Raw genomic sequence first — 25178 nt, 5'->3', positions numbered from 1 at the left:
TTCCAGGCAAGGTCAGGATGTACAGTGAAGGAACTCCAGAAATGCCTCTCTCATTACTGACCCTTTTTCAGACTCCATTAAGGTCCATGGCCGAGAATCCAACCCCCACTCCTTCAGTTAGTAATGGCCAAGGCTCCCACCTGAACAGCTTAAATTACAGCCGGTTTACTTGGTAGAAGTTCCTCATCCTTTTAACGGTTGTTACTTTTTGGCTTATTTTATTTATTATTTACATTTTTTATATTAGTCATGGAGCTGGCAATTTTGCCAGTAGAAAGACTTATTAGCGATTATTGGGCTCATGGGCTCAGAGATGTGGAAAACAGCATTTGGGCATTGTGCTGTCTGTGCAGCTGAAAGCCATAATTTCCTTCAAGTCCCTGAAATTCCCCACAGCAGGACAGAAGTTTGGGGAGGAACTTCCCCTTCTGATATCCTTTTGCATGCAAGATCCTTCAATTCTGTTCTTAATCTTGCCCATCAATGCAAAATTACAGCCTTCAAACAGTACAGTTCTGCATTTTTCACCTGCAGAGCCTCTGTACCCATGGTTTCTTTTTCTTTTTTAAAAAATATATCTTATTGATTTTTTTACAGAGAGGAAGGGAGAGGGATAGAGTTAGAAACATCGATGAGAGACAAACATCGATCAGCTGCCTCCTGCACACCTCCTCCTGGGGATGTGCCCGCAACCAAAGAACATACCCTTGACCAGAATCGAACCTGGGACCCTTCAGTCTGCAGGCTGATGCTCTATCCACTGAGCTAAACCAGTTAGGGCCCCATGTTTTCTTAAATCTGGGGAATGGGAAGAGGAGGTGGGTTTGGTAACTTTTTCTCCCTAAGTCATCCAATTTCCAACCTGAGAATGAGGTTCCTGTCAGGTATTCTCAGACATGAAACAAACTTCTTTAAGACCAAAGAAGTGCATGTTGTTGGCATCTGTGTGGGGGGACCGAGAGCCATGAGGGTCAGCTGGGGCCTCAATCAGACACCAAATCCATGGCATCAGGACATCAATCAGGAGAGCTCTGGTAAATTCAGGTTATTTCCCTAGGATTTAGTTCATCTCCTGAATCAGAGGTAAAACTGAGTGCAAATGACCTAACAGCAAATCAGTGTGTGTGTCTCCTGTGCTCTCACCTAGAGCCACCAGTAAAGTGCCCATTGGGCTCTGTGGGCACTCAGTGCACAGTGTCCAGGAGAAAGCCTGCTCTCCAAGACTGTGAGTATCTGCATGAGGTTTTGCACGGACAGACCGCAATCATGGGGCTGGAGATGTAAAAGCAAGCATCAGCTCCCCTCAGTACTCTGGGAATATTTTCCATAAACTATAGGTCCAATCAGTCTGGATTATAAAACACTGTGGAGGTAGCGTGTACACACATCCCTTACTCTGAACAAGATAAATACATAAATCTGGGAAGTTGGTATGAGAATGTTTCCCTTAAATTTCTACTATATACTGTCATCTTGAAAATGAAAGGAAAAGAAATAAAAGCAGGCAGAAGGGGAGTGATTCTTCAGAGAGGTGTGTTTTCATATCAGCAGATAAATAATATGCAGATTGAACACCTGGCTTTATGGTCATGAGAGGTTCACCATCACATGAACGAAGAGGAACAAAGTGCAGTCTAGAGTCCCCTTTCCTGTGCTTCTCTCCGCCCTGCTGGTCACGGCACGGGGAGGAAGACAACCGGGTCTGACTGAAGCCTCCACTCCAGGTGAGAAGCTTCAGGGTTTCAGAGGAGACGAAATATGTCAGATTTACCCTGAGAAACTGATATTTTTTATTAATGGTTCAGCCAGGTAAGTTTAAGATGAAATGTTTATCATGGGATAAAGAGCAGTGTTGGGGTGTGTGTGTGTGTGTGTGTGTGTGTGTGTGTTTATGAAGAGTCTGGGAAGGATCAATAGAAATAACAAAGAATCTAGAGAAATGTCTTAAATTTAGCATCTTTTATGCTCATAATTTGCCTATTTTTGCTCTAATTTATTTCTCTCCCTAGAAAACCTTAAGAATTCTTTTGAAAAGCTGTAATCCTCCTGTTAGGTCACCAAAGGAGGAAAGCAGGTGGCCAGAATGGTGAGGGATTACAAATGTATTTGATCATCCACACATCAGGTGGCTGAGCCTGGATGGCTCCAGCACCCAGTGACAGGAGTCAGCAGATTTTAAAGGATTCTTGGCGGGCTTTTTCTGGGCAGAGACTTCTTTATGCAGACCCGGAGGGGAGATAATGGAATGTGGTCTCAACAAGTGAAATGTGGTGAATGGGAAATGACCTGAAAAGCCAGTTCCTGGGGGAGAGGTATCAATTCAATTGCTCCATCAGAGCCAACATTCCAGCCTTTTTGTTTTATGGAACAGGGACAAAGGTCATATCTTCTGTAACTACTTCCTGCTGAGTCTGGATGTCAAGATCACAGGGGAATGGACTTTGATAGTAGTGGGCTGGTCGAGGGGTGCAGCAGCATGATTTCCCCAAGAGACTGGTTGGTGCCGTCTCAAAGGCAGTTCTGTTGAGTGAATTGGGAGGTAAAAGATGATCCTGAGGCTGTCACAGCATCACTTGTCTAGTTTTGCTGTTTTTCTGAACCTGAAGCTGAAATACAACTGAGACCTAGATGTTAACCTTTAGGAGGGAAAAAATTAGGGGGCTCAGTTGCCTGACTAGTGATATGAAAGGGGAGAATAGGTTACCCTGGGGATGAGGTTCCTGTTTTCCCAGTTTTGCCCCTTGCTGGGCACCCACAGGGTTTTGCAGGTCCTGATGCAGGATTTGACAATAGGTAGAGCTGCCTATGGCAGGCCCACCCCTGCTGTGATGCACAGGGTCATTAGGAGAGGGATTATCTGGAGGTTATCCTGGGGATGGGGTTCTTGTTTTCCCAGTTTTGCCCCTTGCTGTTTTTACTTTTAAACCTTAAATTGTTACATTAAAGACTTTTACTTTCTTTCAAACTGAGCAACCATCTTGGTTGCTGCCCAAAAAAAACAGGTAGGAAAGAGACATGCTTGTCAATATTGCAATGCATACATCTCAAGTAAAAGTAACTTTCTTTTTACTTATGGTGTCTCATTAATGGTGAAATTTAATGCTTGAATAATAACTTTTAGTTTATTCTGTAAATAGTAGTGGAAGATTTTTTTAAATTCCTTCTTTTTAAGCTTAAATTTACTTCTAAACAGCATTCTTTTTGACTACTGCTCATTTGCATATGTATGCGCATTTTACTTTGGACCTTACTAGAACTAGTTGCTCATAAAATATTGGCTTCTCATATGAATGAGTTTATATGAGATCTTGATTATATTGTGAAAGCTAACTTATCAAGTAATTAAAGTCTGCTCCTCTATTGAAAAGCAAAGTAAGCAAACCTATACATGTGACCCATGAAGTACAGATGCCACCCCCTCCCCACAAGCCAATCTGAAGAGCAGGCTGGGAGGGGGTCTGAGGCATTATGTGCGCTCCTGTCTTAAAATTCTGCTGCTGAATATTCTGGTTTAGCTTAAGAAGTATTCAGCAACCTTGTCCTGCCGAGCTTAGGGGCTGAAACCTCAGTCTTTCTTGCTCAGAGTAAAATAGCCCTTTTACAATTCTTGTAAATAGTTAACTTTAGGACTAATTTTTTTCTTTCAACATTTCTCTTTTCCTTCTCATTACATACTCAATCTTCACAAATTTCACACTTTGAAATTAGCCTTCAAACCTTCTTTCTATGTCCTTCAAAAATGCATAACCATGCCTCAGACCTTTCATTAAGTACCTTCAGCAATTTGTACAGACCTGCTCTTTCTTTTTTTCTTTAAAATGTATTAGAATTCTTCACTCTTAGAAACATTTATTTTTCAGTGATCACCAAAAAGTAAACAGCCAACATTTCTTAGATTGACATTTATTATCACACTTTAAGCACACTCATACTTTCAAGAAAATATACATTCAATAAAGTATAAGAGATCTTCTGTAATAAAAACTATGAGCAGGAGAATTTAAACATGTCTAGCAATCAATGTTTCAGTGTGCTATCTTAAAATATTTAAATGTTTATCATTTAACCAAGCAATGCTTTAAAGTTTTTAAGCATTTAGACTTTAGCTGCAGTGGCTAATGGCTGTGAGACTAATCCATCAACCCCCATAATAGAGACTGAGGAGTGGACAAGGGTCCCAATTATCTAAGTGGCTCAGTGTGTTGAGGAGTGGACAAGGTTTCCAATAAAGACGTTGGAAAATTATGTATAAGTATATGAGGCTGGAGAAAAGGCAGGGGGAGGAGGGAGCAGGCCCCACAGCCTGTTCCCAGGCCTCTAGCCGCTTGGATTCAAAACTGCCGGATTTTTTCCTTAGAGATAACATGCTAAGGTTTAGGAGATAATAAACTCAGCTTCTGATACTAGCCAGACTGTTAAGAAAGCATGTGCAGTAAAGAAGTTGTTCTGTGGGAAGGGTGGATTGGGGGGGGGAGTGAGAATGTGCTGAGGTCAGAGCAGTTTTCAGAGCATTAAAGGGGAGAGAATGTTGCTTTGGGGATCTAGAGGCTCAGTGAGGGGGTCCCTTCACCATGTCATGTCATAGAGAGCTTTGCAAGAAGACTCAAATTGTGAACCTGGAGGTGAGAGTACCCAGTGAGCCTGAGGAAGGAGAAAATTTCTTGTTCAGAGAAGGGGACAGTCATGGAGGAGATAAGGCATTTACAGTCCAAGGAATGGCTCTGACTTGTGGGTGAGAGAGTGAAACTGAGGTAGGCGACTGTGGTTTCAAACAACTGGGTTTTATGAGGGGATGCATAGTAGCCCTTGCCGGGCACCGAGGTAGAATGAGAAAAGAGTGAATGGGGGTAGGTAGTAAGATGCAGTGTAGAGGTGTGGTGGCTAATGGCTGTGAGACTAATCCAGCAATCCCCATAATAGAGACTGAAGAGTGGACAAGGGTCCCAAAGAATTCGGAGAGGGCAGAGTAAGTGGCCCCAGTGTCAGTTAAAAAGGAGATCGGCTTACCTGCCACCACAGTCGTTACCTGAGGCTCTGTCCTGGTGATGTAAGTCTGTGGGGCCCTGTCAGGCCCTAGGCAGCTTCTTCGGTCGCCAGTCCCAGGAGGTTTGGGAGCTCCAAACCAGATACAGAGGGCAGCCTTGCTGGCCTGGCTGAGGTCCGACCTACAGAGGCGAAACTGCAGTCGGATTTCCAGTGGCCTTCCCTTCCGCACCTTGGGCAGGGCCCAGGCAGGAGTCTCCATCTTCGTGGAACCCTCCCAGGTTTCCAGCACCACATGTATGGTCATTGAAGAAGGAATGCACGAGACCAGAATGGTGGGGGATTATGAATTTATTCAATCATCCCCACACCAGGTGGCTGAGCCTGGATGGTTCCAGCACCCAGTGACGGGAGTCCGCAGCTTTTAAAGAACTTTTGGAGGGCTTTTTCTGGGCGGAGACTTCTTTATGCATACCCGGTGGGCAGATAATGTAATGTGGTCACCGCAAGTGCAATGTGGTCTCAGCAAAGGGAATGTCCATACTGAAATGACCTGAAAAGCCAATTCCCGGGAGAGGGGTATCAATTCAATTGCTCGATCAAACCTAACACCTCTCCGATCTGAAATATGAGGCTGTGATCTTAGTCTGCCTGGTCCTGAGAACATGCCTGGCTCAATCACTATTGATCCTGGATCCCTTCTTTGTCCTTCTATCATCCCTACATTCCTCAGTTCTCCTTCCATCAGGGACATTTATTTCCTGTTAGATGAGAACACCCTGCACCCCATTCTTGATTTCAATCACTCACCCAAAACCCATGGAAGAATTCATTCAGACAAACCTTCTAAAGATCTGAAATCTTTCCTGTTATTTCCAGATTCTTATACCTCCTTCAGGAAGAAAGATGAGGATGAGAGCAGGCCTGGGATAAGACAGGACTTCTCTCACTGCCATGGGCTGGTGCTGCCAGGTGAGGTCACCTTGCTCAAAGCCCACACCTGACCCAGGAGAGCAGCTCCTCCCGCCCCAATGCAGTTCTCCATTCCCCATTGCAGACCACGCCCAGGCAGCATCTTCCCCTGTGTCCCAGTGGTGGGGGTCACTTCTGAGGAAAACTGATCTGGGTGTTGATTCTCCTGTTTTCTTGCAGGAAAGAAGTGAAGAAAAAAGCTATTTTCATCGATGTGGGAGTCAGAAAAAACTTCTCAAGATTCTGTTTTCCACATTTTACATCATAATCACTAAGTTACACAAGAACAAGTTAGCTGCCCTTCTACTAATCATGGGGAACATGTTGACAAATTTGTTTTATCAAGAAAGTTCTAAGAATCCCGAAGAGACAGGTAAGTTTAAAAATGAGTGAAATGAATATTGGCCAGGTAACTCAGTTGGTGGGAGATTTCTCTTGGTACACCAAGCTTTTAGGTTTGATCCCTGATCAGGGCACACACAAGAATATATCAATGAATGTATAGATATGTGGAAAATAAATGGATCCCTCTCTCTCTCTCTCTCTCTCTCTCTCTCTCGTAAAATGCTTATTTAAAAAATTGAGTTAAGTGTTAGAGTTGGATATTTTGGGCACTGAACTTGTAAATAGAGCCAAGAAGACTTTTAGACCATCTTTTAGTGTGTCTGTAAAGATAGTAATTTTCAAAGAAGTGACCTTATAATCTTTTTCTTATACCCAACAATTCATTGGGCACAGCAAATCTGTATTAACTCTGGGGATCTATATTCGCTAAGCTGTCAGTCGGACATCATCCAAGGGCTCCTGGACTGCTAGAGGGCACAGGCCAGGCTGAGGGACCCCCCCACCAATGAGTCCAGGAATTTCGTGCACCGGGCCTCTAGTTGAATATGATGTTGGCTGTAGGTTTGTCATATATGGACTTTTATATGTTGAGACATGATACCTGTACTCCCACTTTGTTGAGAGTTTTTCTCAAAAAAGGGTGCTGGATTTTGTCAAATGTTTGTTAAATGATAATTTTACTGGATACAGTAGTCTTGGATTTATGCCCTGGCTTTTCAGTACTTTAAATTCTTTATGCCACTCCCTTCTGAAATGTTTCTATTGAGGAGTCAGCTGACATTCTAATGAAATCTCAATTGTAGATAATTTTCTTTCTCTCTTGCTGTCTTTAAGACTCTGTCTTTAACATTCCCCATTTAATTCTTATGTGTGTAGGTGTGGATCTCTTTGGGTTCACCTTGATTGGCACTCTCTGTGCCTCCAGAACTTGTGTGACATTTTCTGTCACCAGGTTGAGGCAGTTTTCTGTCATTATATCTTCAAGCAGGTTCTTTGTTCATTGCTTGCATTCTTTTCCTTCTGGTATTCCTATGACCTGTATGTTGTTACTTTTTATGTTGTCCCAGAGCTCCCTTAGGCTATCTTCCTGCTTTTTTATTATTTTTTCTATTTGCTTCTTTAATTTGGTATTTATTTCTACCTTGTCTTCCAAATTTGATTTGATTCTCTGCTTCAGCCAACAAGGACCTGATCCCGCTTGTGCCTTTAGATCATCAATGAGCTTGATATTTTTCTTTATAATATTAAGATTTTTTCCTCTACTTGTGATGATGTTAATACACATGAAGAAAGTCTCATTTATCAGAGTACATGTTCCTCCTACTTCTGCTATTAGTATGTTTAGGACCTGTTGATTTTGAAGGACCACGGATGCTAAGGGGTTTAGTGATTCCCATTGGGCTTCAATTACCCCTTCCACGGCCTTCTAAAACTGGTAGTTTAAGAGGGTAAGGTTAAGAACAGACCTTTCAAGCAGGGGAATCCCAGCAAACCAAAGTAAGCCTGGCACAATGGAATGACCAAGGGCTGGTCTCTGGAGAAGGGGATTGTCATGGGTGTGTCTGACCCAAACCCAATCTTCAAATCCTGAAGTGAGGCCTTGGCTGGGGGGGGGGGGGGGGGGGATAGGGAGAAAGGGGGGGGATAACATTATCTCTCTCTTTTTCCTTGAAAAAATTAATGACTGTTCAAGAAAGGATCCCAATTAGAAAAGCTGCCTGATGATATCATTTCTGTGGTTTCAAGAAATGTCACCAATGGGATTGCTGCTACAATGGTACATAAGCCCCACCAATTCCTTGGAAATGTAAGGTATAGCCATTCACCAAAAAGGAAATAAAATCCAGTTCCCATGAGAGAGAGCTCCCCAAATGTATCAAAAGGAAAAAAAGTGGAGTAGTTAAATCCTGAGGACATGAAGTGGGAGTTGTTAGGGGAAAAGTAATAAATTCCCAGCTAGTTTGGATCATAAGCTCTAGTTTAACATTAGTTAATACTAATCAAATTGGGTAGTCTCGCAGGCTAGATGTTTGGGGGAGAGACTACATATGGTGCTTATAAATATTTTTTATAAAATATTGCTAGAATGGATTAACTATTGTGATTGATTGCAAAAGTTGGGGATGATCACAGGCCCTGTGATCCCAAAAAGTAATAAATAACCTGCTGGACTAGTCAGTTTGTTTCAGATCCTTGACCCACTTATTTGGGTATTCCCATGAGGCATTGTGTCTCTCATAGAAATGACTACCTCCCTGAGGCAACCAGAAAAAGCTTCCCCAAATGGTGGTATTTCGCATATTGGATGAGCTAGAGATAATTAAAAGGAAAAAAATTTCTAAAGACTATGGTGTGATTGCAATACTCCCAGGAAATCCATCCCCATAAGGGTCCTGTTGAATCACATGACTTAAAGCAAATAGAAGCATTTCCCATTATTGCGGATATTGCCCCTACCCTATGTGTGAGTGTGTCTCCTTGCTCACTGGAGGACAGCTGGGTGACTGATATACTGGATGTCCCCTTCCCTTCACTTGGAGTGTGGGAGGCACTTCTCCATTTCAAGCCCAGCCAGGATCCATGTTTGAGCTGTATGTTCCAGGGACGAGGGAAGAGCCACCAATGGGAATTGGTCAGGGTGTGCTCAATTGTACACTTTGGCACAAACCCAGCAATTAGAATAATTTCCCATCTTGGCCATAAGTGACAGAGCTGGGGCCATGGGGTGGTGATATCCATGGCCACTATAGGTTGTGAGGAAAAGAAGGAGCAAAATATTTAAGTCCAATAGAGCCACTGTTAGAATAATTTTAAAGCTGGATCATGGAGTAGTGTGATTCCCCTGCTCCAGGTGTACAATTTGAAAGTACACAATACCCAAAAATATATAGGTGTGTAAGTCAGACCAAACCCTGCCTGGAGTGTTAGGGACTTTAATCACCCAGAACAGTGTTTCCTTCTAAAGGCTGTGTTCAATCATTACTTATCTGGAATCTATGGGGCTCACTGGGGCTCTCCAGAAGAGGAGTTTCAGGTCCTCCAGGGCTCACAGGAAAACCGGTGACTGATCTGGTGTCACTGGATGTTCTTCCTGGTCTTCCCCCTCCTCAGCCGTACCTGGTGTCCAAGCTTTCACTCTCGAGTGGTGAATCCAGGAGTCAATCCCACTGACCTTGACTGCAGTGAGTGTAGACAAGATTACTGTATATGGCCCTTCCCAAAGTGGGCTGAGGGTGGATGGAAGAGAAGGGAGAGACTTTAACAGTACTACATCTCCAAGGGAGAAGAGGGATTTTCCAATTTGCCTGGTGCAGGCTTCAGCGAGCTGTTGTCAAGTCTGCTGAAACTTGGCCAGGACAGGAATATCTAAGGGGCTTTCTCTCAGGTCCTCCTTTGCAGCATAAGTCTGAAGTATAATCTGTACACAGTCATGGCTAATGTCTTCACCCTATTCTGGGAAGAAAGTGACTGGATTAAGAGTGGATTGAGATTTTAACTGGACAGGAGAATGAGCAGGGAGCTGGATCCTGGAGCCTGAGTGAAGGAGCCCAGCTGCTGGCCTGCCCGCCGCCGCCTCCCCTCCATAAGCAGTAGCCAGGGCCGGGCCAGGCATGCTGCCCCAGCCTCTCCCTCATCATCAGGCTGCCAGGGCAGTGTGCCCAAGGCAGAGGGAGGGAGAAGGAGCAGCACGAGAGGAGGAGGCTGGACCTAGGGAGCACCCGCCCCTTCGCCTTCCCTTCTCTCCCCCTCGCCTCTTCCCCTCCCACCCCCCCAACTTCAGAGCAGTGCCATGTTGGCTGGCGGCCAAAATCAGTAAAAAGGAGCTCAACTCCAACCACGACGGGGCCAAGGAGACCTCAGAAAAAGAACAGCAAGAAGCGATTGAACATATTGATGAAGTACAAAATGAAATAGACAGACTTAATGAACAAGTCAGTGAGGAGATTTTGAAAGTAGAACAGAAATATAACAAACTCCGCCAACCATTTTTTCAGAAGAGGTCAGAATTGATGGCCAAAATCCCAAATTTTGGGGTAACAACATTTGTCAACCATCCACCAGTGTCTGCACTGCTTGGGGAAGAGGATGAAGAGGCACTGCATTATTTGACAAGAGTTGAAGTGACAGAATTTGAAGATATTAAATCAGGTTACAGAATAGATTTTTATTTTGATGAAAATCCTTACTTCGAAAATAAAGTTTGCTCCAAAGAGTTTCATCTGAATGAGAGTGGTGATCCATCTTCAAAGTCCACTGAAATCAAGTGGAAATCTGGAAAGGATTTGACCAAACGTTCAAGTCAAACACAGAATGAAGCCAGCAGGAAGAGACAGCATGAGGAACCAGAAAGCTTCTTTACCTGGTTCACTGGCCATTCTGATGCAGGTGCAGATGAGCTGGGAGAAGTCATCAAAGATGACATTTGGCCAAATCTATTACAGTACTAGTTGGGTCCTGACATGGATGATGAAGAAGGGGAAGGAGAAGAAGAAGAAGAAGATGATGATGATGATGATGATGATGAAGAAGAAGAAAAAGAAGAGGAAGGGTTGGAAGATATTGATGAAGGCAATGAGGATGAAGGTGAAGAAGATGAAGATGATGATGAGGGGGAAGAAGGAGAGGAAGATGAAGGAGAAGATGACTAATGAACACTGATGGATTCCAACCTTTTTGAATTTTCTCCAGTCCCTGGGAGCAAGTTGCAGTCTTTTTTTTCTTTTTCTTTTCCCCCCCCTCTTGTGCTCAGTCGCCCTGTTTTTGAGGTCTCTTTTCTCTCCTTTACACCATAGTTCTCACCTTATTTGGGGGGGGGGGGGGGTGTACTTTGAGCAGAATACAGTGGGAAAAGAATCTTTGCCCCTTTCTGTTCCAAATTCATTTTTATCCCTTCCTGTCTCAAGAAAAACTTAATGTAATCAACACCACCATGCTCTGTGGAAAAAAAGAAAAACCTTCTGCTTTCTTAACTCTGCTGGGAGCTGGAGGTGGCTAGGTCCCTGTGTAGTAGTGCATAGAATTCTAGCTTTTTCCCACCTTTCTCTGTATATTGGGCTCAGAGATTACACTGTGTCTATATGTGAATATGGACAGTTAGCATTTACCAACATGTATCTGTCTACTTTCTCTTGTTTAAAAAAAGAAAAAAAAATTTTAAAAAGGGGGTTATAGAAGGTCAAAAAAGGGTGGGTTTGAGATGTTTGGTTGGGTTAAGTGGGCATTTTGACAACATGGCTTCTCCTTTGGCATGTTTAATTGTGATGTTTAACGGACATCCTTGCAGTCTAAGATGACACTTTTAAAATAAAATTCTCTCCTAATGATGACTTGAGCCCTGCCACTTGATGGGAGAATCAGCAGAACCTGTAGGATCTTATTCGGAATTGACATTTCTCTATTGTAATTTTGTTCTGTTTATTTTTAAATTTTCTTTTTTTTTCACTGGAAAGGAAAGATAATGCTCAGTTTTAAACATTAAAAGTGTACAAGTTGCTTTGTTACAATAAAACTAAATGTGTACACAAATAATTAAAAAAAAGATTTTAACTGGACAGCTGGTCCATCCGACAAGAGTGCCTGATATTTGAGAAGGCGGCTGTATGAAAGCCAAAGTCCTCCCTTAGAGGCTAGCAAAGTGGCTATATTATGAGGGGTATAGACAGTTAAATCTCTCCCCAAGGTTAAGTTAGTGGCTTCTGGTATCAGCAGGGCTACTGCCACTACAGCTCAGATGCAGGATGGCCAGCCCTTAGCTATGATGTCTAATTCTTTCTCAGGTATCCCACTGATGGGGCCTGAGTCAAGACCCCAGGGCAATGTCTCCCCTTTCCGTTACATCTAGATTGAAATACGGGCTGGTGGGAAGGCTCAGGGCTGAAGCCTGAGGGAGGCCCTGCTTGAGTTGCTTAAAAGCCAATTCAGCTCCTGGCTCCCACTCCAGCAGAGTTAAGTTCCCTTTATGAGCTTCTTTAATCATCCTATAAAATAAAAGGCCAGGGACCATAAGCGTAACAATCGGAACGACCACTCGACCGGTCACCATGAGATGCATTGACCATCTCTTGGTACCTCCACTCCCCAGCCCACGAGCGGTGGTGAGCGGGGTGAGTGGTGGTGGGGCAGGACTGGGGACTGGTGAGCTAGCTGTATGGCGGGCCTCCTGGTCCCTCCCCATGACCTTCAGGCTCCAATGGATCACAGATGGTGAACGGAGGACCTGGGGTAGGTGGCAGAAGGACCGGGCTGGCTGTCAGGCCGTTGGAATTCCCAGCTCATCCCTGGCTGCTTGGGGGCTCACCAGCGGGTAAGCTGGCACCGGCGACTTCACCTCCATGCATGTGCAGCTGCTCGGGGGCTCAGGCCAGTGGGAAAGTGGGTGCTGGCAGCATTTGGCCTGGGGACTGGCGAAAGGGCGGAAAATGGCCCTGATCACAGGCCAGGACTAGGGACCCTACCAGCACGATTTCGTGCACTGGGCCTCTAGTCTGATACAAGGGACTAGTAATATCCCCATACCCTGGAAGACATAATCTACAAAATCCTGTTATGTATTAAGGTACACAACAAGGGGAAGGAATGGGCTTGACCATATCTTCCACCAAAGCCCTAGTTCCTTTTGTTAAAACCAAGCCTGTATTTGTTACAGATGACTGGCTAAGTTGTACCTTAGACCTCAAGACTTTATTATTTAACTGGAGGCCCAGTGCACAAAAATTTGTGCACTCTGGGGGGAGAGGGGGTCTCTCAGCCCGGCCTGTGCCCTCTCGCAGGCTAGGACCCCTCGGGAGATAACGACCTGCTGGCTTAGGCCTGCTCCCGGGTGGCAGAGGGCAGGCCCAATCCCTAGGTGCAGCCCCTGGTCGGGCTTAGAGCAGGGCCGGTTGGGGAGTTGGGGCGCCGCCCCCTGTCATGCACAGAGCAGGGCAGATCGGGAGGTTGCGATGCCACCCCTAGTCACGCTCAGAGTAGAGCTGATTGGGGGGTTGGGGCACCACCCCCTGTCAAACTCAAGGCAGGGTCGATAGGGAGGTTGTGGTGCCCCCCCTTGTCACGCACAGAGCAGGGCCCATCAGGGGGTTGGGGAACTCCCCCCTTTCACTCACAGAGTAGGGCCGATAGGGGAGTTGGGGCACTGCCCCCTGTCACACACAGGGCCAATCAGGGGGTTGGGGTGCCACAACCTGTCACACTCAGGGCAGGGCCGATGGGGAGGTTATGGCTCTACCCTGTCACACACAGAGCAGGGCCCATTGGGGGGGGGGGGGGGGTTGGGGCGCTGCACCCTGTCACACACAGAGCACGGCCGATAAGGGGGTTGGGGCGCTGCACCCTGTCATACACAGAACTACAGGGCCATCAGGGGGTTGGGGAGCTCCCCCCTATCAGGCACAGAGCAGGGCTGATCAGGGGGTTGGGGTGCCTTCCCCTGTCACGAACAGAGCAGGGTGGATAGGGAGGTTGTGGCCTCACCCCCTGTCACACACAGAGCCGCAGGGTGATCAGGGGGTTTGGGCGCTGTCCCCTGTCATGCTGATCCCGGTGCCGGGAGGCCTCTCGGCTCTGCTGATCCCGGTGCTGGGAGCATATTACCCTTTTACTATATAGGATAGAGGCCTGGTGCATGGGTGGGGGCCGGCTGGTTTGCCCTGAAGGGTGTCCTGGATCAGAGTGGGGGTCCCCACTGGGGTGCCTGGCCAGCCTGGATGAGAGGATGATGGCTGTTTGCAGCTGGTCACACCTTCTTCAGGGTGGGGGTCCCCACTGGGGTGCCTGGCCAGTCTGGGTGAGGGGCTGAGGGCTGTTTTCAGGCTGGTGGGTGACTGAAGCTCCCAACCTGTCCATTTTTTCTTTTTTTTTTTTTTATTCTGGGCAAGCTTTAGCTCTGAGGCTTGGCTCCAGCTCTGAGGCCTCGGCTGCTGAAAGCAGGTATCTGGTTTGTTTGAGTTCTATAATTGTAACACTGTTAAGGGCCTGCTCACTCCAACTCTGAGATCCCAGCTGGCTGAAAGCAGAAATCTGCGTTTGTTCTATAATTGAAACAATGTTGCAGTCTGCTGGCTGAGGCCCAGCTGGCTGAAAGCAGGTTTCTGGGGTTTTTTTTAGCTTCTATATTTGTAACATTGTTTCTTAAACTGTAAGCTCAGAGGCCAGCAAGGCAGGTGGGGAACGTTGGCTTCCTCCATCACTGAAGCAAGCAAGCCTCCTGTTCGCTTCAAGCTTCCTGGTTGCCGGCCGCCATCTTGGTTGGCAGTTAATTTGCATATCGCCCTGATTAGCCAATGGGAAGGGTAGCGTAGGTACGGCTAATTACCATGTTTCTCTATTATTAGATAAGATTTTTTAAAATCTTTATTGTTGAAAGTATTGAATATGTCACTCTTTTCCCCAATTGACACCCTCAACCCACCCCCACTACCCACCCTAGGCCTTAACATTCCTATTGTCTGTGTGCATGGATTATGCATATATGCATACAAGGTCTTTGGTTGATTACCTTCCACCCACCCTCCCTCTGAGATTCCACACTCTGTTCCATGCTTCCATGTCTCTAGATCCAGTCCATTCATCAATTTATTTTGTTACTTAGATTCCACATGTGAGTGAGATCATGTGATACTTGTCTTTCTCTGACTGACTCATTTCACTTAGCATGATATTCTCCAGGTCCCTCCATGCTCTCTCAAAGAGTAAGAGATTCTTCTTTTTTAACACAGTATAGTATTCCATGTTATAAATGTACCACAGCTTTTTTTATCCACTCATCTACTGATGGGCATTTGGGCTGTTTCCAGCTCTTTGCTATTGTAAATTGTGCTGCTATGAATAAAGTGTTGCTTACATTCTTTCTGATTGCTGTTTCAGATTTTTGAGGATATATTCCTAGAAGTGGGGTCACTGGGTCAAATGGCAGTTCCATATTTAATTTTTTGAGGAAACTCCATACTGTTTTCCATAATGGCTGCACCAGTCTGCATTTCCACCAGCATGTACGAGGGTTCCCTTTTCTCCACATCCTCACCAGCACTTATTTGTTGATTTGTTGATGGTAGCCATTCTGACAGGTATGAGGTGATATCTCATTGTCATTTTAATTTGCATCTCCTTGATGTTTAGTGACTTTGGCCCTTTATTTCACATGTCTCTGGGCCATCGGCATGTCCACTCTGGAGTGGAGAAGTGTTTATTCAGGTCCTTTGCCCATTTTTTAATTGGATTGCTTCTTTTTCTTTTGTTAATTTGAATTAGTTTCTTATATGTTTTGGATATTAATGCTTTATCAGATCTGTCATTGCCAAGTATGTCCTCCCATGCAGTGGGCTCCCTTTTCATTTTATTGATGGTTTCTTTTGTTCTACAGATGCTTTTTATTTTTATATGCTCCCACATGTTTATTTTTCTTCTTAGTTTCCTTAGCCCTGGGAGATGTATCTGTAAACATATTGCTATGAGAGATGTCTGAGATTTTGCTGCCTATGGTTTCTTCTAGGATTTTTATGGTTTTCCAACTTACATTTAAATATTTTATCCATTTTGAGTTCATTCTTGTGTATGGTGTAAGTTGGTGGTCTAGTTTCACTTTGGTTTTTGCATGTATCCATCCAATATTCCCAGCACCATCTATTGAAGGGACCATCTTGACTCTATTGTATATTCTTGTCACCTTTGTGAAATATTAATTGAGTCTAATGTCTTGGGTCAATATCTGGGTTCTCTGTTCTGTTCCATTGGTATATATGTCTGCCTTTGTGTTTTGAGTACAGTGGCTTTGCAGTATAAGTTGATATCTGTTATTGTAATTCCTACAACTTTGTTGTTCTTACTCAAGATTGTAACAGCCATTCAGAGTCTCATTTGGTTCCATATAAATTTATGGAGTGTTTGTTATAGATGGAGAAATATGCTGTTGGTATTTTAATAAGAATTTCTTTGAATTTGTAGATTTCTTTGGATAATATGTACATTTTAATGATATTTATTCTACCGATCCATGAACACAGTATATTCTTTATTTTTCTTTTTTTCTTTTTTCCCCTTTATTGAATAAGATATTACAACTGTGTCCTTATCCCCCCAATGTCTCCTCATCCCCCCAATCCTGCCCTCACCATCACCCCCTGTTGTCCACATCCATCACTTATGCTTATATGCATGCATACAAGTCCTTTGGTTGATCTTTCCCCTTCACCCCTACCCTCCCCTGCTTTCCCTCCGAGTTTTGAGCATCTGATTGATGCTTCTCTGTCTCTACATCTGTTTTTGTTCATCGGTTTATGTTGTTCATTATAATCTGCAAATGAGTGAGAGCATGTGATATTTATTTTTCTCTGACTGACTTATTTCACTTAGCATAATGCTCTCCAGTTCCATCCATGCTGTTGCAAATGGTAGGAGTTCCTTCCTTTTTACAGCAGCATAGTATTCCATTGTGTAGATGTGCTAAAGTTTTTTATCCATTCATCTGCAGATGGGCACTTAGGTTGATTCCAAATCATAGCTATTGTAAATTGTGTTGTTCTGAACATAGGGATGCATATATCCTTTCTGATTGGTGTTTCCAGTTTCTTGGGATATATTCCTAGAAGTGGGATCACTGGGTCAAATGGAAGTTCCATTTTTAGTTTTTTGAGGAAACTCCATACTGTTCTCCACAATGTCTGCACCAGTTTGCATTCCCACCAGCAGTGAACGAGGGTTCCTCTTTCTCCACATCCTCGCCAGCACTTGCCATTTGTTGATTTGTTGATGATAGCCAGTCTGACAGGTGTCAGATGGTACCTCATTGTCGTTTTGATTTGCATCTCTCGGATGATTAGTGACTTTGAGCATGTTCTCATATGTCTCTCAGCCTTATATATGTCTTCTCTCAAAAAGTGTCTATTTAGGTCCATTGCCCATTTTTTGATTGGGTTGTTTATCTTCTTTTAGTTAAGTTGTATGAGTTCCCTATAAATGTTGGAGATTAAACCTTTATCAGAGATATCATTGACAAATATGTTCTCCCATGCAGTGGGTTTTCTTGTTGTTTTGTTGATGGTTTCTTTTGCTGTGCAGAAGCTTTTTATTTTGATATAGTCCCATTTGTTTATTTTCCCTTTAGTTTCCATTGTCCTAGGAGCTGTGTCAGTGAAGAAATTCCTTTGGCATATATCTGAGATTTTCCTACCTGTGGATTCCTCTAATAATCTTATGGTTTCCCGTCTTACGTTTAAGTCCTTTATTCATTTTGAATTTATTTTTGTGTATGGTGTAATTTGGTGGCCTAGTTTCATTTTTTTTGCATGTATCTGACCACATTTCCCAGCACCATTTATTGAAGAGACTGTCTTGACTCCATTGTATGTTCTTGCTTCCTTTGTCAAATATTAATTGAGCATAGTGGTTTGGGTCGATTTCTGGGTTCTCTATTCTATTCCATTGGTCTATATGTCTGTTCTTGTGCCAGTACCAGGCAGTTTTGAAAACAATGGCTTTATAATACAGCTTGATATCTGGTATTGAGATCCCTCCTACTTTGTTCTTCTTTCTCAGGATCACAGCAGCTATTCGGGTTTTTGTTTTTTTTTTAATTCCAGATGAATTTTTGGAGCATTCTGTCCAGATCTGTGAAATATGCTGTTGGTATTTTAATGGGGAGTGCATTGAATCTATAGATTGCTTTGAGTAGTATGGACATTTTGATGATGTTGATTCTACCAATCCATGAACACGGTATGTTCTTCCATCTGTTTATGTCTTCCTCTTTCTCTTTTTTCAATGTCCTGTAGTTTTCTGGGTAGAGGTCTTTTACCTCCTTGGTTAAGTTTATTCCTAGGTATCTTAATTTTTTTTTGGTGCAATGGTAAATGGGATTGTTTTTTTAATTTCTCTTTCTGTATGTTCACTGTTGGCATATAAAAATGCCGTAGTCCCCTACTATGACTGTATTGCCATTGATCTCTTCCTTGATATCTTCCAGAAGCTGTTTTATTTATTTGGGTGCTCCTGTATTGGGTGCATATATGTTTACCAGAGTTATATCTTCTTGTTGAATTGCTCCCTTTAGTATTATGTAGTGGCCTTCCTTATCTCTTGTTATGGCCTTTACTTTGAGGTCTATTTTGTCAGATATAAGTATCATAACCCCAGCTTTTTTCTCATTTCCATTTGCCTGAAAATTTTTTTTTCCATCCCTTCACTCTCAGTCTGTGTGAATCCTTTGTTCTGAAGTGGGTCTCTTGCAGACAGCAAATATATGGGTCATGTTTTCTTATCCATTCAGCTACCCTGTGTCTTTTGATTGGAGCATTTAGTCCATTTACATTTAATGTTATTATTGAAAAGTACTTGTTTGTGGTCATTTTTATTCTTAATGTTTGTGTTTCTTCTTGTCTTTCTGTTTCTTCTTTTTACAGCAGTCCCTTTAGCATTTCTTGCATTGCTGGTTTGGTGGTAATAAACTCTCTTAGCCCTTTTTTGTCTCTGAAGCTCCTGATTCCACCTTCAATTTTGAATGATAGCCTTGCTGGGTATAGTATTCTTGGATTCATTCCCTTGCTTTGCATCACTTTGTATATTTCATTCCATTCCCTTCTTGCCTGGTCTGTTTCTGTTGAGAAGTCAGCTTATATTCTAATAGGAGATCCCCTGTAGGTAACTTTCCATCTCTCTCTGGCAGCCTTTAAGATTCTCACTTTGTCGTTGGTGTTTGCCAATTTAATTATGATGTGTCTTGGTGTTGGTCTTTTGGGATTCATCTTGTTTGGCACTCTATGTGCTTCTTGGACTTGTGTAGTTTTTTTCTTGCCAGTATCAGGGAAGTTTTCTGTCAGTATTTCTTCAAACAGGTTTTCTATTCCTTGCTTCTCCTCCTCTCCTTCTGGTATCCCTATTAAGTGAATGTTGTTTCATTTTGCATTGTCCCAAAGCTCCCTTAGGCTCTCCTCTTGCTTTTTAAGTTTTTTTTTCCAGTTGCTCCTGTGTTTGTGTGTTTTTTCCTACCTTGTCTTCAAATTCGCTGATGCGGCCCTCAGCCTCTTCTAGTCTGCTGTTTAAGCCTTCCATTGTGTTCTTTATTGCAGCTATGTCATTCTTCATTTCCTCTTGGTTCCTTTTCATGTTGGTGACATTCTCATTCAGCTCCTTATAATTCTCATTGAGTTGTGTGCATTTGTCATCCAGCCATTTAAGCATCCTTATAACCATTACTCTGAATTCTTTCTCTGATAAGTTAGTAGCCTCAATTTCATTTAACTCCCTTTCTGGTGACTCCTCTTTTTCTTTCCTTTGTTGGTTGCTTTTTTGTCTTGCCATCTTTTGCTGTGATGTTTTAATTGTAGTTCCGATTGCTTTGCTACCCATTTTCTTTAGGGTGTGGTGCTACTGGTGTGACCTCTCAGGTCTCCTGGGTTTGGTAGTCTAGTGTAGCTCCCTACTTGGGCTATGTGGGTTCTCCTGATGTAGGCCTGTGAGCTGGAAAGGTGCAACTGAGGTGTCCAGAAGTCAGCAGCTGTGGAGGGGGTGTTCCAATTTTTGCTGTCTTATGCCCTTGATTGAAATCATGTGTGCCCCGCAGGGACTCACAGTGGTACCCAGGAACCGTTTATTGGGGTGGTGGGGCTCAGAAAGCCTGCATTCTGGCAAAGTGTGACTGTGGTGTCCAGAGTTCTGTCATTGTGGGGTGGGTAGACTCAGCTTTTGCTGCTACCTCTGTGGTTGGATACACGCGATTCCAGCAGCAGCTCACAGAGGCACCTGTGGTGTGTTTGCCAGCAGGGTGTACTGACACACTCTGAAGGACCCTGGCACTGAAGCCACTGGATTGCAGTGTCTGTGGGCAGGTATCCCAGAAGAAGGAATTCAACATTTCTACAGCCCAGCAGTGCACCTCTGTTTGTTTAAGTGCATGACCAGCAGGGCTCGCAGCGGGGCCCCAGGGCTGCCTGTGGAGCGGTGGTCTTGGGACACCTGCACGCTGGAAAAGCATGCACCTGTAGTATCCAGAGTTCTGCAGCTGTGGGGTGGGGAAACTCAGATTTTGCTGGTGCGCTTGTGGTGGATAGGCTCGCGTTCCCCCGTAGAGGCACACAGGAGCACCCGCAGTGAGTTTGCTAGCGCAGGTGCACTGAAGCACTCTGAAGGGCCCTGGCACGCTTTGGGCAGGTATCCAGGATGGGTGAATTCCGAATGTCTACTGCCCAGGGGAGTGCGTCCTTATTAGTCCAAGATTGGACCCAGCAGAGGCTCACCATGGCTTCCCTAAAGTGCCCTGCGGATAGATGGGCTGAGGGGGAGTGAGCAACTGTGGCAGTGCAGTTCTCCGGTGCTGAGCTCTGATGCAATCTGAGGGGACCTGGTGCTGAAGGGCCCTGGTGCTTAAGTTGCGCAGCTGGGTGTGTGGGGGCAGTTATTCAGGCAGAGGGAATTCAGAATTTCTACTGGGTGGCAGTGAGCCTGTGTCTGTACAAAATCACACCCAGCTTAGTCTCCCAGTGACTCCTAAGAGGAGTCTATGGAGTGGTGTGCCTGGGAGACCTGCGCCCTGGACACCAGTGAACATGAGCACACCCAATGTGGGAGGTCTGCCACTGGGGAGGGGAAGACTGCACTTACTGCTGCCGGCGGCTTGTTGCTCCTTTGGCACAGAGTCACAGAGTCTGCTGGTGTGGTTGCAGGATTTTTGTCAGAGTGGCTGCCGGGTCACGGGCAGTGTCCAAGGCCTGTCTGGGTGGTGGTGCTGCTGAGTTCCTAGAAGATGCTGCTCTCCCCTTTAAGATGGCATGGGCTCCGTGCCTGGGTCCCGCTGTCTGGGGAGTGCTGCAGCAGTGGTAGTCCCTCTGTGTCCCAGAGAGCCTGGTCTGTCAGCCTCTGCTACTCCTGCCGGATTTAACTGTCCCTCACTCACTCACACACCACACACATCCACACACTCTCCATTCATCCCCTCACTCACTCACTTCCTATCCCTCACCTCTGTCCTGCCAGCCAACATCTTATGACCCTATTTTTCTTTTTTTTAAATTCTTTATTGTTACAGTATTAAAGATATCTCCTTTCCCCCTTCCCATTGACCTATCCACAGCTGTTCCTACTCCCCAGCAAATGCCTTCACCCCCCTATTGTCTATGCCGATGGGTTATGCTTATATGCATGCATACAAGTCTTTTGGTTGATCTCATACCGCTTCCTTTCCTCTGCCTTCTCTCTGAGGTTGGACAATCTGTTTGATGTTTCTCTGTCTCTGGATCTATTTTGTTCATCAGTTTATGTTGTTCATTATATTCCACAAATGAGTGAGATCATGTGATGTTTATCTTTCTCCAACTAGCTTATTTTGCTTAGCATAATGCTCTCCAGGTCCATCCCTGCTGTTGCAAATGGTAAAGGTTCCTCCTTTTTTACAAGAGTGTAATATTCCATTGTGTAGATATACCACAGTTTTCTAATCCACTCATCACCTGAAGGGCACTTAGGTTGTTTCCAAATCTTAGCTATTGTAAACTGAACTACTATGAACATAGGGGTGTATGTATCCTTTCTGATTTGTGCTTCTGTTTTCTTGGGATATATTCCTAGAAGTGGGATCACTGAGTCAAATGGAAGTTTTATTTTTAACTTATTGAGGAAACTCTATACTGTTCTCCACAGAGGCTGCACCAGTCTGCATTCCCACTAGCAGTGCACGAGGGTTCCTTTTTCTCCGCATCCATGCCAGCACTTGTCGTTTGTTGATTTGTTGATGATAGCCATCTGACAAGTGTAAGATGGTAGCTCATTGTGGTTAACGATTTGCATCTCTCGGATGATTAGTGACTTTGAGCATGTTTGCATATGGCTCTTGGCTTTCTGAATGTCCTCTTTTGAAATGTGTCTATTTAGGTCCTTTGCCCATTCTTTGATTTGATTGTTTATCTTTCTTTTGTTAAATTGTATGAGTTCCCTATGAATTTTGGAGATTAAACCCCTATCGGTGATAACATTGTTCTCCCATGCAGTGGGCTTTCTTGTTGTTTTGTTGATGGTTTCTTTTGCTGTGCCGAAGCTTTTTATTTTGATGTAGTCCCAGTCGTATATTTTCTCTTAAGTTTCCATTGCCCTAGAATTTATGGTATATCAGTAAAGATATTGCTATGACATGTCTAATATTTTGCTGCCTATGCACTCTTCTAAGATTTTTGTGGTTTTCCCATCTTACATTTAAGTCCTTTATCCACTTTGAGTTTATTTTTGTGTATGGTGTAAGTAGTTGGTCTAGTTTCATTTTTTTGCATGTATCTGTCCAATTTTCCAACACCATATGTTGAAGAGATTGTCTTGACTCCACTGTATGCTTTTGTCTCCTTTGTCAAATATTAATTTAGCATAATGGCTTGGGCCAATCTCTGAGTTCTCTGTTTTGTTCCATTGGTCAATATGTCTGTTCTTATGCCAGTACCAGGCAGTTCTGAGAACAGTGGCTTTTTTATATAGCTGGATATCTGGTATTGTGATCCCTGCAACTTTGTTCTTCTTTCTCAGAATTGCTGCAGCTATTCGGTTTCTTTGTTTATTCCATATGAATGCTTGGAAAGTTGATTCTAATTCTGTGAAATATGCCATTGGTGTTTTAGTAGAGATTGCATTGAATCTATAGATTGCTTTGGGTAGTATGGGCATTTTAATGGTATTGATTCTACCAAGCCATCAACATGGTATATTCTTCTGTTTGGTTATGCCTTCCTCTATCTCTTTTTTCAACATCCTGTAGGTTTTAGAGTACAGGACTTTTACCTCCTTAGTTAAGTTTATTCCTCGGTATCTTAGTTTTTTTGGTGCAATAGTAAATGGGATTGTTTTTTACTTATTCTTTCTGTGAGTTCATTATCTATACTAATAAAAGGGTAATATGCTAATTAGACCAGATTTCTTCTAGACATCCTTTCAGACGTCCTTCTGGACAAAGCCATGGTGGTTAAGGCCAAGGCAGAGGCAGTTAGGGGCAATCAGTCTAGCAGAGGAGAGTGATTAAGGGCAATCAGGCAGGTGGGAGAGCAGTTACTGGCATCAGGCAGGCAGGCAGAGTGATTAGGGGCAATCAGACAGGCAGGCAGGTGAGCGGTTAGGAGCCAGCAGTCCCAGATTGCGAGAGGGATATTCGACTGCCGGGTGTCCGTGTGGGATTGGGCCTAAACTGGCAGTCAGAAATTCCCTGAGGGGTCCCGGATTGGAGAGGGTGCAGGCCTAACTAAGGGACACCACCACTCTGTGCACAAATTTCATGCACCTGGCCTCTAGTTGGTGTATAAAAAGACCACAGATTTCTGGCTGTTAATCTCATATCCTGTTATATTGCTGAACACATTTATTAAGTCTAATAGTTTTTTCGTAGAGTCTTTAGGGTTTTCTATGTACAATATCATATCATCTGCAAATAATGACAGTTTTACTTCTTTTTCAATATGGATGCCTTCTATTTCTTCTTCTTGGCTAGCACTTCCAGTACTCTATTCAATAGGAGTAGTAAAAGTGGGCATTCCTGTCTTGTTCCTGTTCTTAGGGGAAATGGTTTCAGTTTTGCCCATTGAGTATGATGTTGGCTTTAGTCTTTTATTATGTTGAGGTATAATTTCTCTATTCCCACTTTGCTGAGAGTTTTTATCAATAAATGGTGTTAGATTTTTGTCAAATGCTTTTTCTATATCAATTGAAATGATTATGTGATTTTTGTCTCTCAATTTGTTTATGTGATGTATAATGTTTATTAATTTGCAGATATTATACCAGCTTTGAATCCCCAGAATAAATCCCACTTGGTCATGGAGTATGATCTGTCTAATGTAATGCTAAATCTAATTTGCTAAAATTTTGTTGGGGATTTTAGCATCTATGTTTATCAGGGATATTGGCCTGTAATTCTCTTTCTTTGTAGCGATTCTATCTGGTTTTGTGATTGGAGTACTCCTGGCTTCATAGAAAGAGCTTGGAAGTGTGCCTTCCTCTTGAATTTTATAGAATAGTATAAGAAGGGTATTTTTTAGTTCTTCTTTAAATGTTTAGTAAATCTCCCTTGTGAAACCATCCTAACCAGGGCTTTCGTTTGCTGGAAGTTTTTTGATTGTTGCTCCATTTCATGAGTAGTTACCAGCCTATTCAGGTTTTTTAATTCTTCCTGATTGAGTTTTGGAAAATTGTATTCTTCTAGAAATATGTCCATTTCCTCTAGGTTGTCCTGTTTGTTAGAATAGAGTTATTCATAGTATTTTTTACAATCCTTTGTATGACTGTGGAGCCAGTTCTTAGTTCAATTCTTTATCTCTGATTTTGTTTATTTGTGTCCTCTCTCTTTGTTTCCTGGTGAGTCTGGCTAGAGGTTCATCAATCTTGCTTATCTCTTCAAAGAAGCAGCTCTTGGTTTTATTGATCATTTTTATTATTATTATTATTGGTTTCTATGTCATTTATTTCCACTCTAATCTTTATTATTTCCTTCCTCCCGCTTACTCTGGGCTTTTCTTCTTGTTCTCTTTCTTATTCTTCAAGTTGTAGGGTTACATAATTATTACCATTTTTTCTTGTTTTTTGAAGTAGGCCTATAGAGCTATGAACTTCCCTCTCAGAACTGCTTTCACAGTATCCCATAGATTTTGGATTGTTGAGTTTGGATTGTCATTTGTTTCTAGGATGCTTTTTATTTCTTCTTTGATTTCTTTGATAACGCAATCTTTGTTTAGTAGCATACTATTTAGCCTCTAAGTGCTTGATTTTTTCATTGTTTTTTATTGTAGTTGATCTCTAATTTTATGCCATTGGGATCTGAAAAGATTTTTTAGATGATTTCAATCTTGAGTTTGGAGAGACTCGGCCTGTGTCCCAATATGTGGTTTATATTTGAAAATGTCCCATATGCACTTGAGAAGAATGTA

General features: G+C 43.4%; 2 protein-coding genes across 2 annotated transcripts in view; both read left to right on the top strand.

Annotated features, from left to right (window-relative positions):
• Positions 1 to 1656: 1656 nt before the first annotated feature.
• LOC139012957 (golgin subfamily A member 6-like protein 26) overlaps positions 1657 to 25178 on the top strand; it is a 105022-nt gene continuing 81500 nt past the window's right edge. The window contains exons 1-3 of the mRNA XM_070419143.1: positions 1657 to 1724; positions 5863 to 5955; positions 6136 to 6328. Of these exons, the coding sequence (XP_070275244.1) occupies positions 5938 to 5955; positions 6136 to 6328 (211 nt within the window). The 5' untranslated portion in view covers positions 1657 to 1724; positions 5863 to 5937. The remainder of the gene's footprint in view (positions 1725 to 5862; positions 5956 to 6135; positions 6329 to 25178) is intronic.
• On the top strand, positions 9912 to 11085 carry LOC139012803 (protein SET-like). The gene has a single exon (XM_070419071.1). The coding sequence runs from the start codon at positions 9912 to 9914 to the stop codon at positions 10746 to 10748; it is 837 nt and encodes a 278-aa protein (XP_070275172.1). The 3' UTR covers positions 10749 to 11085.

Source organism: Myotis yumanensis, unplaced genomic scaffold (assembly GCF_028538775.1).
Source record: "Myotis yumanensis isolate MYYU_CA2020_CCGP unplaced genomic scaffold, mMyoYum1.0.hap1 SCAF_6, whole genome shotgun sequence".
NCBI classification, from domain to species: Eukaryota; Metazoa; Chordata; class Mammalia; order Chiroptera; family Vespertilionidae; genus Myotis; species Myotis yumanensis.
The sequence above is the reverse complement of the archived record's forward strand: the minus strand, read 5'-3'. Positions and strand labels throughout refer to the sequence as shown.

Bases quoted from the DNA above. Each gene is read 5' to 3' on its own strand.
- LOC139012803 (XM_070419071.1), top strand. From the start codon at position 9,912: ATGCTGCCCCAGCCTCTCCCTCATCATCAGGCTGCCAGGGCAGTGTGC.